Here is a 21,715-nt window from a genome sequence, read left to right on the forward strand (position 1 = left end):
CAGTCTGTGGTATTTGGTTATTATTATTATACAGGAGGAGCAGTCTGTGGTGTCCTGTTATTATTATACAGGAGGAGCAGTCTTTGGTATCCGGTTATTATTATTATACAGGAGGAGCAGTCTGTGGTATCCTGTTAATATTGTTATACAGGAGGAGCAGTCTGTGGTGTCCTGTTATTATTATTATACAGGAGGAGCAGTCTGTGGTGTCCTGTTATTATTATACAGGAGGAGCAGCCTGTGGTGTCCTGTTATTATACAGGAGGAGCAGCCTGTGGTGTCCTGTTATTATTATACAGGAGGAGCAGTCTTTGGTATCCGGTTATTATTATTATACAGGAGGAGCAGTCTGTGGTGTCCTGTTAATATTATTATACAGGAGGAGCAGTCTGTGGTATCCTGTTATTATTATTATACAGGAGGAGCAGTCTGAGGTGTCCTGTTATTATTATTATACAGGAGGAGCAGTCTGTGGTGTCCTGTTATTATTATACAGGAGGAGCAGCCTGTGGTGTCCTGTTATTATTATACAGGAGGAGCAGTCTTTGGTATACTGTTATTATTAGTATACAGGAGGAGCAGTCTTTGGTATCCTGTTATTATTATTATACAGGAGGAGCAGCCTGTGGTGTCCTGTTATTATTATTATTGTACAGGAGGAGCATTCTGTGGTGTCCTGTTATTATTATAGAGGAGGAGCAGTCTTTGGTATCCGGTTATTATTAGTATACAGGTGGAGCAGTATGTGGTGTGCTGTTATTATTATACAGGAGGAGCAGCCTGTGGTGTGCTGTTATTATTATTATACAGGGGGAGCAATCTGTGGTGTCCTGTTGTTATTATTATACAGGAGGAGTAGTCTGTGGTATCCGGTTGTTATTATTATTATACAGGAGGAGCAGTCTGTGGTGTCCTGTTATTATTATTATACAGGAGGAGCAGTCTGTGGTATCCGGTTATTATTATACTGGAGGAGCAGTCTGTGGTGTCCTGTTATTATTATTATACAGGAGGAGCAGTCTGCGGTATCTTGTTATTATTATACAGGAGGAGCAGTCTGTGGTGTCCTGTTATTTTTATTATTATTAATATTATTAGTATACAGGGGGAGCAGTCTGTGGTGTCCTGTTATTATTATTATACAGGAGGAGCAGCCTGTGGTGTCCTGTTACTATTATTATACAGGAGGAGCAGTCTGTGGTGTCCTGTTATTATTATTATACAGGAGGAGCAGTCTGTGGTATCTGGTTATTATTATTATTCAGGAGGAGCAGTCTGTGGTGTCCTGTTATTATTATTATTATTATACAGGGGGAGCAGCCTGTGGTGTCCTGTTACTATTATTATACAGGAGGAGCAGTCTGTGGTGTCCTGTTATTATTATTATACTAGAGGAGCAGTCTGTGGTGTCCTGTTATTATTAGTATAAAGATGGAGCAGTCTGTGGTGTCCTGTTATTATTATTATACAGGGGGAGCAGCCTGTGGTGTCGTTATTTTTATTCAGGGGTGCATCCTGTGGTGTCCTGGGTTTATTATTATTATACAGGGGGAGCAGCCTGTGTTATACAGTTATTATTATTATACAGGAGGAGCAGTCTTTGGTATCCGGTTACTATTAGTATACAGGAGGAGCAGTCTGTGGTGTCCTGTTATTATTAGTATACAGGAGGAGCAGACTGTTGTGTTCTGTTATTATTATTATACAGGGGGAGCAGTCTTTGGTATCCGGTTACTATTAGTATACAGGAGGAACAGTCTGTGGTGTCCTGTTATTATTATACAGGGGGAACAGTCTTTGGTATCCGGTTATTATTAGTATACAGGAGGAGCAGTCTGTGGTGTCCTGTTATTATTATACAGGAGGAGCAGCCTGTGGTGTCCTGTTATTATTATACAGGAGGAGCAGTCTTTGGTATCCTGTTAATATTAGTTTACAGGAAGAGCAGTCTTTGGTATCCTGTTAAGATTAGTATACAGGAGGAGCAGTCTTTGGTATCCGGTTATTATTATTATACAGGAGGAGCAGTCTGCGGTATATTGTTATTATTAGTATACAGGAGTAGCAGCCTGTGGTGTCCTGTTACTATTATTATACAGGAGGAGCAGTCTGTGGTGTCCTGTTACTATTATTATCCTGGAGGACCAGTCTGCGGTATATTGTTATTATTAGTATACAGGAGGAGCAGTCTTTGGTATCCTGTTATTATTATTATACAGGAGGAGCAGCCTGTGGTGTCCTGTTATTATTATTATTATACAGGAGGAGCAGCCTGTGGTGTTCTGTTATTATTATACAGGGGGAGCAGTCTTTGGTATCCGGTTACTATTAGTATACAGGAGGAACAGTCTGTTGTATCTTGTTATTATTGGTATACAGGAGGAGCAGTCTGTGGTATCTGGTTATTTTTATACAGGAGGAGCAGTCTGTGGTGTCCTGTTATTGTTATTATACAGGAGGAGCAGTCTGTGGTGTCCTGTTATTATTATACAGGAGGAGAAGTCTGCGGTATCCTGTTGTTATTATTGTTATACAGGAGGAGCAGCATGTAGTGTCCTGTTATTATTATTATTATACAGGAGGAGCAGTCTGTGGTGTCCTGTTATTATTATTATACAGGAGGAGCAGTCTCTGTTGTCCTGTTATTATTATTATACAGGAGGAGCAGTCTGTGGTATCCGGTTATTATTATTATACAGAACGAGCAGTCTGTGGTGTCCTGTAATTATTAATATTATACAGGAGGAGCAGCCTGTGGTGTCCTATTACTATTAGTATACAGGAGGAGCAGTCTGTGGTGTCCTGTTATTATTATTATATTGGAAGAGTAGCCTGTGGTGTCCTGTTATTATTATACATGAGTAGCAGTCTGTGGTGTCCTGTTATTATTATTATTATACAGGAGGAGTAGCCTGTGATATCCTGTTATTATTATTATTATACAGGAGGCACAGCCTGTGGTGTCCTGTTATTATTATACAGCAGGAGCAGCCCCTGGTGTCCTGTTATTATTATACAGGAGGAGCTGTCTGTGGTGTCCTGTTATTATTAGTATACAGGAGGAGCAGTCTGTGGTGTCCTTTTGTTATCCTTATTATACAGGGAGAGCAACCTGTGATGTCCTATTATTATTATGCAGGAGGAGCAGTCTGTGGTATCCTGTTATTATTATTATACAGGAGGAGCAGTCTGTGGTGTCCTGTTATTATTATACAGGAGGAGCAGTCTTTGGTGTCCTGTTATTAATATTATAGAGGGAGAGCACCCTGTGGTTTCCTGTTATTAGTATACAGGAGGAGCACCCTGTGGTATCCGGTTATTATTGTTATACAGGAGGAGAAGTCTGTGGTGTCCTGTTGTTATTATTGTTATACAGGAGGAGCAGCCTGTGGTGTCCTATTATTATAAAGGAGGAGCAGCCTGTGGTGTCCTATTATTATTATACAGGGGGAGCAGTCTGTGGTATCAGGTTATTACTATTATACAGGAGGAGCAGTCTGTGGTATCAGGTTATTATTATTATACAGGTGGAGCAGTCTGTGGTTTCCTGTTATTATTAATATTATACAGGAAGAGCAGCCTGTGGTGTCCTATTATTAGTATACAGGAGGAGCAGTCTGAAGTGTCCTGTTATTATTATTATACAGGAGGAGCAGTCTGTGGTGTCCTGTTATTATTATTATACAGGGGGAGCAGCCTGTTATTATTATTATACAGGAGGAGCAGCCTGTGGTATCCGGTTATTATTAATATTATACAGGAAGAGCAGCCTGTGGTGTCCTATTATTAGTATACAGGAGGAGCAGTCTGAAGTGTCCTGTTATTATTATTATACAGGAGGAGCAGTCTGTGGTATCCTGTTATTATTATACAGGAGGAGCAGTCTGTGGTGTCCTGTTATTATTATACAGGAGGAGTAGTCTGTGGTGTCCTGTTATTAATATTATACTAGAGGAGTAGTCTGTGGTGTCCTGTTATTATTAGTATACAGATGGAGCATTCTGTGGTGTCCTGTTATTATTATTATACATGGGGAGCAGCCTGTGGTGTCCTGTTATTATTAGTATACAGATGGAGCAGTCTCTGGTGTCCTGTTATTATTAGTATACAGATGGAGCAGTCTCTGGTGTCCTGTTATTATTAGTGCATAACGGTGGGTTTCGTTCTGATTGGAATGAAATAGTACACACATGTGACCAATATGAGTGAGTACAAATGAACACACTTTATTTACAAGTAACAAACAAACAAGCAACAAACAACATACAAAGTATACAGTATACTCAACTTTTGTCTATGTATTCAGATGACACCGGTAAATCATCATCTTCAGCATAAGATGTACTTCATCTTATCTTCTCTCTGGGGAGCCCTCGTTTTCCAACGCCCAGATAATTCAATTTACATTGCAGGCACCTCTACTGCAGAGTCTTAGGTCCATACATGAGCTAATGGGTCCTTTGTGTACCTCTGGTTTATATACCTTGGTATAGGGTGTTGGCTTGCCGGATATTAAGCCCATATCAATTACATACAGTGCTAGGTATCAAGCACTCATTGGTCCAGCATAGCATTGACCAAACTTATCTCTATTGCACATGCTCTGTAATCACTAAGATGTTCAGACAAAGAGAATACAGTAATGACGTGTCCTAACGTCTGGAGATGAACTCTATTTCAAGGCTCCTTTGTATAGAGTCTGGACATCACTGCTAATTACCCATAATGCTTAGCATCTCTACACATCTTACAATGGAATGTAGCTAACTGATAAGAACATGTAGGCTATGAATGGCTCATTATACTTATAGTTGCAATAGAAATGACAGGTAGAGTAGGCCCCTCAAATTATGGCTTATTTGACCCCAAAAGGTCATTTGACCATTCTATGGAAAAACAGCAACTGTATTAAGACAATCTCATTTCAAACCTCAAGAGGCCTAGCAAGGGGTATATATGTGTGTTACAACTTACAACTTATATGCCTATGTAGAAATTAACTATTTAATCCACTGATTACAATTAGTATACAGATGGAGCAGTCTGTGGTGTCCTGTTATTATTATTATTATTATACAGGGGGAGCAGCCTGTGTTATACAGTTATTATTATTATTATTATTATTATTATTATTATTATTATTATTATTATTATTATTATTATTATTATACAGGAGGAGCAGTCTTTGGTATCCGGTTACTATTAGTATACAGGAGGAACAGTGTGGTGTCTTGTTATTATTAGTATACAGGAGGAGCAGTCTGTGGTGTCCTGTTATTATTATACAGATGGAGCAGTCTGTGGTGTCCTGTTATTATTATACAGGAGGAGTAGTCTGTGGTGTCCTGTTATTAATATTATACTAGAGGAGTAGTCTGTGGTGTCCTGTTATTATTAGTATACAGATGGAGCATTCTGTGGTGTCCTGTTATTATTATTATACATGGGGAGCAGCCTGTGGTGTCCTGTTATTATTAGTATACAGATGGAGCAGTCTCTGGTGTCCTGTTATTATTAGTATACAGATGGAGCAGTCTCTGGTGTCCTGTTATTATTAGTGCATAACGGTGGGTTTCGTTCTGATTGGAATGAAATAGTACACACATGTGACCAATATGAGTGAGTACAAATGAACACACTTTATTTACAAGTAACAAACAAACAAGCAACAAACAACATACAAAGTATACAGTATACTCAACTTTTGTCTATGTATTCAGATGACACCGGTAAATCATCATCTTCAGCATAAGATGTACTTCATCTTATCTTCTCTCTGGGGAGCCCTCGTTTTCCAACGCCCAGATAATTCAATTTACATTGCAGGCACCTCTACTGCAGAGTCTTAGGTCCATACATGAGCTAATGGGTCCTTTGTGTACCTCTGGTTTATATACCTTGGTATAGGGTGTTGGCTTGCCGGATATTAAGCCCATATCAATTACATACAGTGCTAGGTATCAAGCACTCATTGGTCCAGCATAGCATTGACCAAACTTATCTCTATTGCACATGCTCTGTAATCACTAAGATGTTCAGACAAAGAGAATACAGTAATGACGTGTCCTAACGTCTGGAGATGAACTCTATTTCAAGGCTCCTTTGTATAGAGTCTGGACATCACTGCTAATTACCCATAATGCTTAGCATCTCTACACATCTTACAATGGAATGTAGCTAACTGATAAGAACATGTAGGCTATGAATGGCTCATTATACTTATAGTTGCAATAGAAATGACAGGTAGAGTAGGCCCCTCAAATTATGGCTTATTTGACCCCAAAAGGTCATTTGACCATTCTATGGAAAAACAGCAACTGTATTAAGACAATCTCATTTCAAACCTCAAGAGGCCTAGCAAGGGGTATATATGTGTGTTACAACTTACAACTTATATGCCTATGTAGAAATTAACTATTTAATCCACTGATTACAATTAGTATACAGATGGAGCAGTCTGTGGTGTCCTGTTATTATTATTATTATTATACAGGGGGAGCAGCCTGTGTTATACAGTTATTATTATTATTATTATTATTATTATTATTATTATTATTATTATTATTATTATACAGGAGGAGCAGTCTTTGGTATCCGGTTACTATTAGTATACAGGAGGAACAGTGTGGTGTCTTGTTATTATTAGTATACAGGAGGAGCAGTCTGTGGTGTCCTGTTATTATTATACAGATGGAGCAGTCTGTTGTATCTTGTTATTATTGGTATACAGGAGGAGCAGTCTGTGGTATCTGGTTATTATACAGGAGGAGCAGTCTGTGGTGTCCTGTTATTGTTAATATTATACAGGAAGAGCAGCCTGTGGTGTCCTATTATTAGTATACAGGAGGAGCAGTCTGAAGTGTCCTGTTATTATTATTATACAGGAGGAGCAGTCTGTGGTGTCCTGTTATTATTATTATACAGGAGGAGCAGCCTGTGGTATCCGGTTATTATTATTATACAGGAGGAGCAGTCTGTGGTATCCTGTTATTATTATTATACAGGAGGAGCAGTCTGTGGTATCCTGTTATTATTATTATACAGGAGGAGCAGTCTGTGGTGTCCTGTTATTATTATACAGGAGGAGCAGTCTGTGGTGTCCTGTTATTATTATTATTATACTAGAGGAGCAGTCTGTGGTATCCGGTTATTATTATTATACAGAAGGAGCAGTCTGTGGTGTCCTGTAATTATTAATATTATACAGGAGGAGCAGCCTGTGGTGTCCTATTACTATTAGTATACAGGAGGAGCAGTCTGTGGTGTCCTGTTATTATTATTATATTGGAAGAGTAGCCTGTGGTGTCCTGTTATTATTATACAGGAGTAGCAGTCTGTGGTGTCCTGTTATTATTATTAGTATACAGGAGGAGTAGCCTGTAGTGTCCTGTTATTATTATACAGGAGGAGTAGCCTGTGATATCCTGTTATTATTATTATACAGGGGGCGCAGTCTATGGTGTCCTGTTATTATTATACAGCAGGAGCAGTCTCTGGTGTCCTGTTATTATTATTATACAGGAGGAGCTGTCTGTGTTGTCCTGTTATTATTAGTATACAGGAGGAGCAGTCTGTGGTGTCCTTTTGTTATCCTTATTATACAGGGAGAGCAGCCTGTGATGTCCTGTTATTATTATGCAGGAGGAGCAGTCTGTGGTATCCTGTTATTAGTATTATACAGGAGGAGCAGTCTGTGGTGTCCTGTTATTATTATACAGGAGGAGCAGTCTGTGTTATACAGTTATTATTATTATTATTATTATTATTATTATTATTATTATTATTATTATACATGAGGAGCAGTCTTTGGTATCCGGTTACTATTAGTATACAGGAGGAACAGTGTGGTGTCTTGTTATTATTAGTATACAGGAGGAATAGCCTGTAGTGTACTGTTATTATTATACAGGAGGAGTAGCCTGTGATATCCTGTTATTATTATTATAGAGGGAGAGCACCCTGTGGTTTCCTGTTATTAGTATACAGGAGGAGCACCCTGTGGTATCCGGTTATTATTGTTATACAGGATGAGAAGTCTGTGGTGTCCTGTTGTTATTATTGTTATACAGGAGGAGCAGCCTGTGGTGTTCTATTATTATTATAAAGGAGGAGCAGCCTGTGGTGTCCTATTATTATTATACAGGGGGAGCAGTCTGTGGTATCCGGTTATTATTATTATACAGGTGGAGCAGTCTGTGGTTTCCTGTTATTATTAATATTATACAGGAAGAGCAGCCTGTGGTGTCCTATTATTAGTATACAGGAGGAGCAGTCTGTGGTGTCCTGTTATTATTATTATACAGGGGGAGCAGCCTGTTATTATTATTATACTGGAGGAGCAACCTGTGGTATCCGGTTATTATTAGTATACAGGAGGAGCAGTCTGTGGTATCCTGTTATTATTATTATATAGGAGGAGCAGTCTGTGGTGTCCTGTTATTATTGTACAGGAGGAGCAGTCTGTGGTGTCCTGTTATTATTATTATACTAGAGGAGCAGTCTGTGGTGTCCTGTTATTATTATACAGGAGGAGCAGTCTTTGGTATCCGGTTACTATTAGTATACAGGAGGAACAGTGTGGTGTCTTGTTATTATTAGTATACAGGAGGAGCAGTCTGTGGTGTCCTGTTATTATTATACAGATGGAGCAGTCTGTTGTATCTTGTTATTATTGGTATACAGGAGGAGCAGTCTGTGGTATCTGGTTATTATTATACAGGAGGAGCAGTCTGTGGTATCCGGTTATTGTTATTATACAGAAGGAGCAGTCTGTGGTGTCCTGTAATTATTAATATTATACAGGAAGAGTAGCCTGTGGTGTCCTGTTACTATTAGTATACAGGAGGAGCAGTCTGTGGTGTCCTGTTATTATTATTATACAGGAAGAGTAGCCTGTGGTGTCCTGTTATTATTATACAGGAGGAGCAGTCTGTGGTGTCCTGTTATTATTAGTATACAGGAGGAGTAGCCTGTAGTGTCCTGTTATTATTATACAGGAGGAGCAGTATGTTGTGTCCTGTTATTATACAGAGGGAGCAGCCTGTGGTATCCGGTTATTATTATTATACAGGAGGAGCAGTCTGTGGTATCCTTTTATTATTATTATACAGGAGGAGCAGTCTGTGGTGTACTGTTATTATTATTATACTAGAGGAGCAGTCTGTGGTGTCCTGTTATTATTATAGAGGAGGAGCAGTCTGTGGTATACAGTTATTATTAGTATACAGATAGAGCAGTATGTGGTGTCCTGTTATTAGTATACAGATGGAGCAGTCTGTGGTGTCCTGTTTTTATTATTATACAGGGGGAGCAGCCTGTGTTATACAGTTATTATTATTATTATTATTATTATTATTATACAGGAGGAGCAGTCTTTGGTATCCGGTTACTATTAGTATACAGGAGGAGCAGTCTGTGGTGTCCAGTTGTTATTATACAGATGGAGCAGTCTCTTGTATCTTGTTATTATTGGTATACAGGAGGAGCAGTCTGTGGTATCTGGTTATTATTATACAGGAGGAGCAGTCTGTGGTGTCCTGTTATTGTTATTATACAGGAGGAGCAGTCTGTGGTGTCCTGTTATTATTATAATACAGGAGGAGAAGTCTGTGGTATCATGTTGTTATTATTGTTATACAGGAGGAGCAGCCTGTAGTGTCCTGTTATTATTATTATACAGGAGGAGTAGTCTGTGGTGTCCTGTTATTATTATACAGGGGGAGCAGTCTGGGGTGTCCTGTTATTATTATGCAGGAGGAGCAGTCTCTGTTGTCCTGTTATTATTATTATACAGGAGGAGCAGTCTGTTGTATCCGGTTATTGTTATTATACAGAAGGAGCAGTCTGTGGTGTCCTGTAATTATTAATATTATACAGGAAGAGTAGCCTGTGGTGTCCTGTTACTATTAGTATACAGGAGGAGCAGTCTGTGGTGTCCTGTTATTATTATTATGCAGGAAGAGTAGCCTGTGGTGTCCTGTTATTATTATACAGGAGGAGCAGTCTGTGGTGTCCTGTTTTTATTAGTATACAGGAGGAGTAGCCTGTAGTGTCCTGTTATTATTATACAGGAGGAGCAGTCTGTTGTGTCCTGTTATTATACAGGAGGAGCAGTCTGTGGTATCCTGTTATTATTATTATACAGGAGGAGCAGTCTGTGGTGTACTGTTATTATTATTATACTAGAGGAGCAGTCTGTGGTGTCCTGTTATTATTATACAGGAGGAGCAGTCTTCGGTGTAATGTTATTATTAGTATACAGATGGAGCAGTCTGTGGTGTCCTGTTATTATTAGTATACAGATGGAGCAGTCTGTGGTGTCCTGTTATTATTATTATACAGGGGGAGCAGCCTGTGTTATACAGTTATTATTATTATTATACAGGAGGAGCAGTCTTTGGTATCCGGCTACTATTAGTATACAGGAGGAACAGTCTGTGGTGTCTTGTTATTATTAGTATACAGGAGGAGCAGTCTGTGGTGTCCTGTTATTATTATACAGATGGAGCAGTCTTTTGTATCTTGTTATTATTGGTATACAGGAGGTGCAGTCTGTGGTATCTGGTTATTATTATACAGGAGGAGCAGTCTGTGGTGTCCTGTTATTGTTATTATACAGGAGGAGCAGTCTGTGGTGTCCTGTTATTATTATAATACAGGAGGATAAGTCTGTGGTATCCTGTTGTTATTATTGTTATACAGGAGGAGCAGCCTGTAGTGTCCTGTTATTATTATTATACAGGAGGAGTAGTCTGTGGTGTCCTGTTATTATTATACAGGGGGAGCAGTCTGGGGTGTCCTGTTATTATTATTATGCAGGAGGAGCAGTCTCTGTTGTCCTGTTATTATTATTATACAGGAGGAGCAGTCTGTGGTATCCGGTTATTATTATTATACAGAAGGAGCAGTCTGTGGTGTCCTGTAATTATTAATATTATACAGGAAGAGTAGCCTGTGGTGTCCTGTTACTATTAGTATACAGGAGGAGCAGTCTGTGGTGTCCTGTTATTATTATTATACAGGAAGAGTAGCCTGTGGTATCCTGTTATTATTATACAGGAGGAGCAGTCTGTGGTGTCCTGTTATTATTATTAGTATACAGGAGGAGTAGCCTGTAGTGTCCTGTTATTATTATGCAGGAGGAGCAGTCTGTTGTGTCCTGTTATTATACAGGGGGAGCAGCCTGTGGTATCCGGTTATTATTATTATACAGGAGGAGCAGTCTGTGGTATCCTGTTATTATTATTATACAGGAGGAGCAGTCTGTGGTGTCCTGTTATTATTATTATTATACTAGAGGAGCAGTCTGTGGTGTCCTGTTATTATTATACAGGAGGAGCAGTCTGTGGTGTCCTGTTATTATTATACTAGAGGAGCCGTCTGTGGTGTCCTGTTATTATTAGTATACAGATGGAGTAGTATGTGGTGTCCTGTTATTATTATTATACAAGGGGAGCAGCCTGTGGTGTCCTGTTATTATTAGTATACAGATGGAGCAGTCTGTGGTGTCCTGTTATTAGTATACAGATGGAGCAATCTGTGGTTTCCTGTTGTTATTAATATACAGATGGAGCAGTCTGTGGTGTCCTGTTATTATTATTATACAGGAGGAGCAGTCTGTGGTGTCCTGTTATTATTATTATACAGGAGGAGCAGTCTGTTGTGTCCTGTTATTATACAGAGGGAGCAGCCTGTGGTGTCCTGTTATTATTATTATACAGGAGGAGCAGTCTGTGGTGTCCTGTTATTATTATTATACAGGAGGAGCAGTCTCTGTTGTCCTGTTATTATTATTATAGAGGAGGAGCAGTCTGTGGTATCCGGTTATTATTATTATACAGAAGCAGCAGTCTGTGGTGTCCTGTAATTATTAATATTATACAGGAGGAGCAGCCTGTGGTGTCCTATTACTATTAGTATACAGGAGGAGCAGTATGTGGTGTCTTGTTATTATTAGGGAACAGGAGGAGCAGTCTGTGGTGTCCTGTTGTTATTATTGTTGTTATTATTATTATTATACAGGAGGAGCAGCCTGTGGTGTCCTGTTATTTTTATTATACAGGAGGAGCAGCCTGTGGTGTCCTGTTATTATTATACAAGAGGAGCAGTATGTGGTGTCTTGTTATTATTAGGGAACAGGAGGAGCAGTCTGTGGTGTCCTGTTGTTGTTATTATTGTTGTTATTATTATTATTATTATTACACAGGAGGAGCAGTCTGAGGTGTCCTGTTATTAGTATATAGGAGTAGCAGTCTGAGGTGTCCTGTTATTATTATTATACAGGAGGGGCAGCCTGTGGTGTCCTGTTATTAGTATACAGGGGGAGCAGCCTGTGATGTACTGTTATTATTATTATACAGGGGGAGCAGCCTGTGGTGTCCTGTTATTAGTATACAGGGGGAGCAGCCTGTGATGTCCTGTTATTATTTTTATACAATAGGCGCAGTCTGTGGTGTCCTGTTATTATTATACAGGAGGAGCAGCATGTGGTGTCTTGTTATTATTATTATACAGGAGGAGCAGACTGTGGTGTGCAACATCTCTGTGACCTGCTTATCAGTTTTTTTTATATAGCTGTGAATTGGGATTGGTGAGAAATACAATTAGCATCACTTAACACAGGTTATTGGATGTCATTCTGAACTCAATAATTATCTCTTAGTTTCTGGAATGAAACTAAGGACCTCATTCAGAGTCCATCGCTTGCTGCAAGCGATCGCTCTGAATGAGGGCGGCCGCTCACTTTTGTTAAGTGCCGCCTCCTGGTCGATTGCTAGGCTGTGGGTTACCACCCACAGCTCTTGCGATCTACCAGTGTGATGGTCGCGATGGTCAAGACCATCGGGGCTTGCGACGAGACCCTAAGGTTGGGTCTTGTCAACCGCAAGCCCCAGGGAGCTTCCGAGCAGGAAGCTCCCCACTGACATCATTGCTGATGTCAGTGGGGCCGCCCCCAAACGGCAAGTATTCCATCGGGAACGCCTCCGTTTGGCCGGCCACGCCCCCTGCCCGCCTCCCAAACGGGGCGAGCTGTCACTCACCATCGACAGCTCGCCCCCTTTGGTGCGAGACCCGTAGTGACGGAGCGCTCGCCGCTAGCCGGGTCTCGTGCATTCGCATGTCCAGTGTGGAAACATTGACCCGGTTGCGAGCGCTCATCGCTTGCGACCGGGTCTGAATGACCCCCTAAATCCAGACCAAAGTTTTCAACAAAATTGCACCATGTGGTATCTGGGAAGCTGAAATTTCTTATCTCATTTATCCTTTGGTGAACAAAACAGATGCTGTCCCAGCAATGAGAGCGTAAACTCAGGAGACAAACACTGTACAAAACAGACTTTTACCTACATTTATTTTAACAAATCTCTTTCCTGAAAATGAGCTGGAGGCTGCTACCACGGCTCTCTTGGGTTTGGGCGTTGTGCCCTCACAATACATTATTTTGTCTGGACTTTATTAACCAGTCTTATGAAGCTGAATCAGAGGAACTTAAGAAACATCATTATATTTATTCCTAGACAATTGGTGTTTGTGGAACCAGAGTCTTTATTAAAAGTCACATGAGCGTGAGATCCGTCCTGTACACTGATTTGCGTGTCACAGTGACATCACTTATATCTATAGTTGTGTTCATTCTAGCACCCTGCACCTGTTACAACCTGTGCAGTTCCTCTTTCCTGCTTGGGGTGTCGCTCTCTGCTCTGGTGCTTCTAACACATTCAGCTGATGCAACAAACTTTTGAGATATTGACCAGAGTGTTCTATAAGCATCAGAGCAGAGAGCGACACCCCTGACAGGAAAGAGGAACTGCACGATTTGTGACAGGTGCTGAGTGTTAAAATGAACACTATATAGTAATAATACAGAGACATGACTGGTTGATGAGGGGACATTGGGGTGTCACAGTGACATCACATAGCTATAGTAATAATACAGGGACATGACTGGGGAGGTGATGGGGATCTGGGAGTGTCACAGTGACATCACTTATATCTATAGTAATAATACAGGGACATGACTGGGAGGTGAGGGGATCTGGGAGTGTATACAGTGACATCACCTTTTTATATAGTAATAATACAGGGACATGACTGGGGAGGTGAGGGAATCTGGGAGTGTCACAGTGACATCACTTATATCTATAGTAATAATACAAGGACATGACTGGAGAGGTGAGAGGATCTGGGGGTGTCACAGTGACATCACTTATATCTATAGTAATAATACAGGGACATGACTGGGGAGGTGAGGGGATCTGGGAGTGTCACAGTGACATCACATATATCTATAGTAATAATACAGGGACATGACTGGGGAGGTGAGGGGATCTGGGAGTGTCACAGTGACATCACATATATCTATAGTAATAATACAGGGACATGACTGGGGAGGTGAGGGGATCTGTGAGTATCACAGTGACATCACTTATATCTATAGTAATAATACAGGGACATGACTGGGGAGGTGAGGGGATCTGGGAGTGTCACAGTGACATCACATATATCTATAGTAATAATACAGGGACATGACTGGGGAGGTGAGGGGATCTGTGAGTATCACAGTGACATCACTTATATCTATAGTAATAATACAGGGACATGACTGGGGAGGTGAGGGGATCTGGGGGTGTCACAGTGACATCACTTATATCTATAGTAATAATACAGGGACATGACTGGGGAGGTGAGGGGATCTGGGAGTATCACAGTGACACCACTTATATCTATAGTAATAATACAGGGACATGACTGGGGAGGTGAGGGGATCTGGGAGTGTCACAGTGACATCACATATATCTATAGTAATAATACAGGGACATGACTGGGGAGGTGAGGGGGTCTGTGAGTATCACAGTGACATCACTTATATCTATAGTAATAATACAGGGACATGACTGGGGAGGTGAGGGGATCTGGGGGTGTCACAGTGACATCATTTATATACTATAGTAATAACCGGGCAGCAGGGAGTTGGTCTAAGATATTAGTATAAGTCCCTCAGTTCTCACTGTAGTTGGGATTTTTTACATTGTTTACAGTAAATTGTTTTCTTTCTATCACTGAAACAAAGATGTCAGAGCTGCAGGAGATACTACAGCCGTGGCCAAAGTTTTAAGAATGACACAAGTATTGGTTTTAACAAAGTCTGCTGCTTCAGTTTTTATGATGGCAATTTGCATATACTCCAGAATGTCATGAAGAGTGATCAGATGAATAGCAATTAATTGCAAAGTCCCTCTTTGACATGACAATGAACTTAATCCCAAAAACAACATTTTCACGAAACACGTGCAGTCATCATTGCTTTGCACAAAAAGGGCTTCATAGGCAAGGATAGAGCTGCTAGTAAGATTGCACCTAAATCAACTATCGGATCATCAAGAACTTCAAGGAGAGAGGTTCAATAGTTGGAAGGCTTCAGGGCGCCCAAGAACGTCCAGCAAGAGCTACGACCGTCTCCTAAGTTTGATTCAGCTGCGGGATCAGGGCACCACCAGTGCAGAGCTTGCTCAGGAATGGCAGCAGGCAGGTGTTGAGTGCATCTTCATGCACAGTGAAGCGAAGACTTTTGGAGGATGGCCTGGTGTCAAGAAGGGCAGCAAAGAATCCACTTCTTTCCAGGAAATACATCAGGGACAGACATATATTCTGCAAAAGGTACAGGGATTAGACTGCTGAGGACTGGGGTAAAGTTATTTTTTCTGATGAATCCCCTTTCAGATTGTTTGGGCCATCTGGAAAAACGCTTGTGTGGAGAAGGAAAGGCGAGCGTTACCATCAGTCCTGTGTCATGCCAACAGTAAAGCATCCTGAGACCATTCATGTGTGGGGTTGCTTCTCAGCCAAGGGAGTGGGATCACTCACAATTTTGCCTAAGAACACAGCCATGAATAAAGAATGGTAAGAAAACATCCTCCAAGAGCAACTTCGTCACCAAACTGTTCTTGGATGGTTGGGAGAACAAGCCTTTTCCAGCATGATGGAGCACCTTGCCATAAGGCAAAAGTGATAACTAAGTGGCTCAAGGAACAAAACATCGAAATGTTGGGTCTATGGTCAGGAAACTCCCCAGACCTTAATCCCATTGAGAACTTGTGGTCAATCCTCAAGAGGCGGGTGGACAAACAAAAACCCACAAATTCTGACAAACTCCAAGCATTGATTAGGCAAGAATGGGCGGCCATCAGTCAGTATGTGGCCCAGAAGTTGATTGACAGCATGCTTGGGGCGAATTGCAGAGGTCTTGAAAAAGAAGGGTCAACACTGCAAATGTTGATTCTTTTCATAAACTTAATGTAATTGTCAATAAAAGCCTTTGACACTTATGACTACTTGTAATTTTACTTCAGTATACCATAGTAACATCTGACAAACAGATCTAAAAAGACTTTGTGAAAACCAATACTTGTGTCATTCTCAACTTTTGGCCATGGCTGTATATACTCTACATTATCCTGTATATAGAAGATTTTTTCTGTAAAATAGTACATTTGTATATAATGGAAAATAAACACCTGAATAAACAGTGCCATTTAGGTGGAGTTTAATTTACCTTTTTATTGCTATCTCCCCCAATACACAGGATTACACTGCGGACATCCGGTGAGTGTGAGACACCCAGCAGCCATCCCCATGTGTCAGGAGGACTGAGCAGGACCCAGAGCCCCATCACGGTGCCTCCACCTCACTCACTGATACATGAGAGACACAATAACCAGAAGATCCTGGAACTCACCAACAAGATCATTCAGCTACTGACTGGAAAGGTGACTGCTGGGAATGGGACATTATACAGTAACACCAGGGGATGTGTCTGGGTGATGACTGGAGAGGTGACTGCTGGGAATGGGACATTATACAGTAACACCAGGGGATGTGTCTGGGTGATGACTGGGGAGGTGACTGCTGGGAATGGGACATTATACAGTAACACCAGGGAATGTGTCTGGATGATGACTGGAGAGGTGACTGCTGGGAATGGGACATTATACAGTAACACCGGGGGACGTGTCTGGGTGATGACTGGAGAGGTGACTGCTGGGAATGGGACATTATACAGTAACACCGGGGGACGTGTCTGGGTGATGACTGGAGAGGTGACTGCTGGAATGGGACATTATACAGTAACACCGGGGGACGTGTCTGGATGATGACTGGAGAGGTGACTGCTGGAAATGGGACATTATACAGTAACACCAGGGGATGTGTCTGGGTGATGACTGGAGAGGTGACTGCTGGGAATGGGACATTATACAGTAACATCAGGGGATGTGTCTGGGTGATGACTGTAACATTGTGTGTGTCAGGTTCCTATAAGGTGTCAGGATGTCACTGTCTATGTCTCCATGCAGGAGTGGGAGTATATAGAGGAACACAGGGGTCTGTACAAGGACGTGATGATGGAGAATCACCAGCCCCTCACATCACTGGGTAAGAGGAGACTGTCATTTATTGTACAGGGGAGAGCAGGTATGGGGGTCTCCTATATACACATCATCTGATAATCACATATATACAATGTACTCAGTCACTGTGTGTCTCCTACAGATGGACCCAGTAACATAAATACCCCAGAGAGATGTCCCCGTCCTCTTTATTCCCAGGACTGTACAGAGGAGAATCGCAGGATCCCACAGGAGCATCAGGTAGGTGGAATTTAGGGTCTCACCAAATAATAAAATAAGTGACTTCCTATTTCCGTATCCCATGAGGGAAGAGACATTAGTCACTGGACTTGCTGAGTGATTATTGTGTATTAGGAATGCAGAATATGTATTGGTGATTCCCCAGGGACCTCAGAACATGTCACAGAAGTAATCACACAGGGATATAAGTAATGTGCACATAAGGAACCAGGGGTAATAATAGGCCCCTATACTGGGGCAGAGGTAACTTCTTGGGCAAAGGAAGCTCAGCCCTCAGTGACAGAATGTAGCAGAGGCAGCTGGATGACCTCACTAGTTATTACCACTGGGATATATTATCTTCTGCTGGTTCTCAGTGTGGGACACGTTCTCCACACAGCTATGTAATAAATGTATTATTATGCAGCATATGTTGCTTAAATGTTTCTTTGTGGCCCTCGCTATTGTATTACCTGGGTATGACCCATGGTCTGGGCTACCTAGGAGGACTGAAGCTGAGAACAGTGATTTATATACCTGATAATTCCTATTCCTCTCAGCACTCCTTGGCGGCCCAGTGTTCCCTCCCATCTTGGTTCTTATTATTATGTATTTTCCAGAGACAACTTGGAAAGTTACTAAGTGACAGTGTGTCATATGACCTGGGTGTAAACTTACTCAGTGAAGTTCAGGGGAGGATTTCAGTGGCAGGAGCTTGTGCAAATATGGCAGCGAGAAGCAAGTAACCCATAAGTTGTTATGGATTACAGTGAGAAAACTTTATCAAGGTTAAGCAGCATAGTTATGGATCATATGTTTTTCTTCTTCACCTCCATAGGGGAGACAGGGACAACGCTGGGGTATAGGCTGGCAGAGTCTGGGCACCAAACAGTTAATCTTTTGACATCCCAGCAGTCCAGGCTCCTCCTCCGCTATACCTCACCCCCAGCCATGCCAGTCTTCGTTTGGTGCCGCAGGGCTGAAGCAGCCTCATACTTAAATTTGTTTCTTTTCTTTTCGTTTTATAAGTAGGCAGCGCCTGGTGACCTACAGGATGCCAGCACTGCCGCTCCACCAACCGCAGGCGAGCAGTTCAGCAATCATGGGCAGGTCCTTCTCACTGCACACTGAGAACCCTGGCCACAGCCAGACCTCGAGGGAGCAAATAATGCTCTACTTTGTATGATCTGCTTATCCTGGCCCAGTGTCTAGATGTCCTCAGGGAACACCTCCATCTCACAATAGATCTTCTCCCTTCCCTTTGACTCTGTCTCAGGAGATGCTCTATCTGGGGCCCTTGCTAGACTCCAGAGTTCAGAGGGTCTTTCTCCCAGCAGGTTCTTACATTACCGCCATGTGTCAATACACTCTTGCATGCGGACCCTGGGTTCACTTGTCTCCACCTTCAACATGGTGGAGTATGCCCAGTTTCACTTCCGGCCACTTTAGATGGAGGTTCTGGCTCGCTGGCACTAATCCCATCAACAAATGAAACTGCAGACAATCATCCTATCTCGAGAGGTCTGTCTCCCCCTTTTGTGGTGGTTTCAGGGGTCCCATTTAGTCAAGGGCTGCCTCTTTTAGATTCAGAAATGGATCCTCCATACCACAGGCTCAGGTCTTCGCGGGTGGGGGGGCAGTGACCTGCCAGCAGTCCTTCCAAGGTCAATGGATAGCTCAGGTGAGCTGCTTTCCGATCAGTGTGATCCTGGTAGCTCTCGATTGGTCGCGATAGGCTTTGTATGCAGATCTTCAGAGCCTCTCCATCAATGCTCCATTGCGTCTTTCTCTATGGCCGGATCTTCTGTCACAGGGCCTGTGCTTTTGTCCGGACCTGGCTCGTCTCACTTGAGACTTGACTGGAGAGCCTGAAGAAACCAAAGATTTCTCCTTTTGAGACCTTGGATTAGGTGGACATTTGTTGGCTCATGTGAAAGATTATCTGTCTTCTGGCTGTTGCTTCAGCCTGGAGAGAGTCAGACTTGAGAGCGCTGTCGTGTCGCTCTCCGTTTCTTGTCTTTCACTCAGACTGGGCCGTTCTTCAGACTCGGTTAGGCTACCTTCCTAAGGTAGTTTCCAGATTTCACCTCAATTAGGAGATTGTGGTTCTGGCTTTTCAGTCACCAGATGGTTCTGCGGAGAAGACCTCTTTAGACATTGTGAGGCCCCTCCAGATGTATGTAGAGCGTACTAGAGATTCTGATTCCCTTTTCCTTTTCTATGGCTTTCACAAGCAGGGCTGGCTGGCTACAAAGCAGAACTTGGCCAGATGGCTGCATTTGACCATCCTCCTCGAATGCACCGGCGGACCTTCCTGCCTCGGCTGTGGTGACTGCTCATTCCACCAGGTCGGTTGGTACCTCTTGGGCAGCTCTTCATGGCGCCTCTGCTGAGCAACTTTGCAGAGCAGCTATGTGGTCTTCTGCTCATACATTCTCAGTTTCTATTCTTTTGACACCTTCACCTCTGCGGATGCGGCCTTTGGGCGGAGATGTTTCAGTGCAGCTATTCCTTAGGGGAATAGCTTTGGGACATCCCAGCGTTGTCCCTGTGTCCTCTTATTGAGGTGAAGAAGAAAAGGAGATTTATGTTCTATGTTATTTGAGATCCATATAGGGCGCCCACCCTGACACACCTGGCTTGTAGGGTTTTCCCCAGTTTCTGGTTCCCCTGTCTGTCTCTTCAGGTGTGTTTGATTCTGTGTGTGTGCTGGTCTTCCTTCTCCTTCTTCTCACTCCTGCCTTGGGCTTGCTAACATGATTTCCCTGCCTGGGACTGGGACCTGGATATAGGGGAGGAGGAGCCTGGGCTGCCGGGATGTCAAAGATTAACTGTTTGGTGCCCAGACTCTACTGCCAGCCAATACCCCAGCGTTGTCCCTGTGTCCCCTGTGGAAAAGGATTTAACCAGGTAAGAACATAAACCTCCTGATCACTATTAAGCAGAGTCTGGGCAGTTCTGAGGTCTGCATGAAGAGCAGAAGCGGATAATCACACACCAGCTGGGATCTGTACACTGTATCAGCAGGAGGAGCAGAAGCAGGTAGTCACACACCAGCTGGGATCTGTACACTGCATCAGCAGGAAGAGCAGAAGCGGGTAGTCACACACCAGCTGGGATCTGTACACTGTATCAGCAGGAAGAGCAGAAGCGGGTAGTCACACACCAGCTGGGATCTGTACACTGTATCAGCAGGAGGAGCAGAAGAAGGTAGTCACACACCACCTGGGATCTGTACACTGTATCAGCAGGAAGAGCAGAAGCGGGTAGTCACACTCAAGGTGGGATTTGTACACTGTATCAGCAGGAAGAGCAGAAGCGGGTAGTCACACACCAGCTGGCATCTGTACACTGTATCAGCAGTAAGAGCAGGTTAGTCACACACCAGCTGGGATCTGTACACTGTATCAGCAGGAAGAGCAGAAGCGGGTAGTCACACACCAGCTGGGATCTGTACACTGTATCAGCAGTAAGAGCAGGTTAGTCACACACCAGCTGGGATCTGTACACTGTATCAGCAGGAAGAGCAGAAACGGGTAGTCACACACCAGCTGGGATCTGTACACTGTATTAGCAGGAAGAGCAGAAGCGGGTAGTCACACACAAGGTGGGATCTGTACACTGTATCAACAGAAAGAGTAGAAGCGGGTAGTCACACACCAGCTGGGATCTGTACACTGTATCAGCAGGAGGAGCAAAAGCGAGTAGTTACACACCAGCTGGGATCTGTACACTGTATCAGCAGCAGGAGCAGAAGCGGGTAGTCACACACCAGCTGGGATCTGTACACTGTATCAGCAGGAGTAGCAGAAGCGGGTAGTCACACACCAGCTGGGATCTGTACACTGTATCTGGAGCCGGTAGTCACACACCAGCTAGGAACTGTACACTGTATCTGGAGCCAGTAGTCACACACCAGTTGGGATCTGTACACTGTATCTGGAGCCGGTAGTGACACTGGAGAAGTAGTAAAATTGCGCTAATCGACCAGCCAAATAAACAGCTTATTCAATTTGGTAGCTCTCACAGTAGGTTCTGCTACCTACTATACCAATTACAAGGGAAAAAGAAGAGTATGGAGAGTGTATTTG

At 42.6% G+C, this 21,715-nt stretch overlaps 1 protein-coding gene across 1 annotated transcript in view; it reads left to right on the plus strand.

The window, feature by feature from the left end:
- Positions 1-21,715, plus strand: part of LOC148443063 (uncharacterized) — a 67,475-nt gene that overhangs the window by 14,014 nt on the left and 31,746 nt on the right. The window contains exons 2-4 of the mRNA XM_088463271.1: positions 16,583-16,766; positions 17,352-17,430; positions 17,548-17,645. Of these exons, the coding sequence (XP_088319397.1) occupies positions 17,397-17,430; positions 17,548-17,645 (132 nt within the window). The 5' untranslated portion in view covers positions 16,583-16,766; positions 17,352-17,396. The remainder of the gene's footprint in view (positions 1-16,582; positions 16,767-17,351; positions 17,431-17,547; positions 17,646-21,715) is intronic.

The sequence above is a fragment of the Taudactylus pleione genome, unplaced genomic scaffold (assembly GCF_031769625.1).
Source record: "Taudactylus pleione unplaced genomic scaffold, aTauple2 ptg001337l, whole genome shotgun sequence".
In the NCBI taxonomy this organism is placed as follows: Eukaryota; Metazoa; Chordata; class Amphibia; order Anura; family Myobatrachidae; genus Taudactylus; species Taudactylus pleione.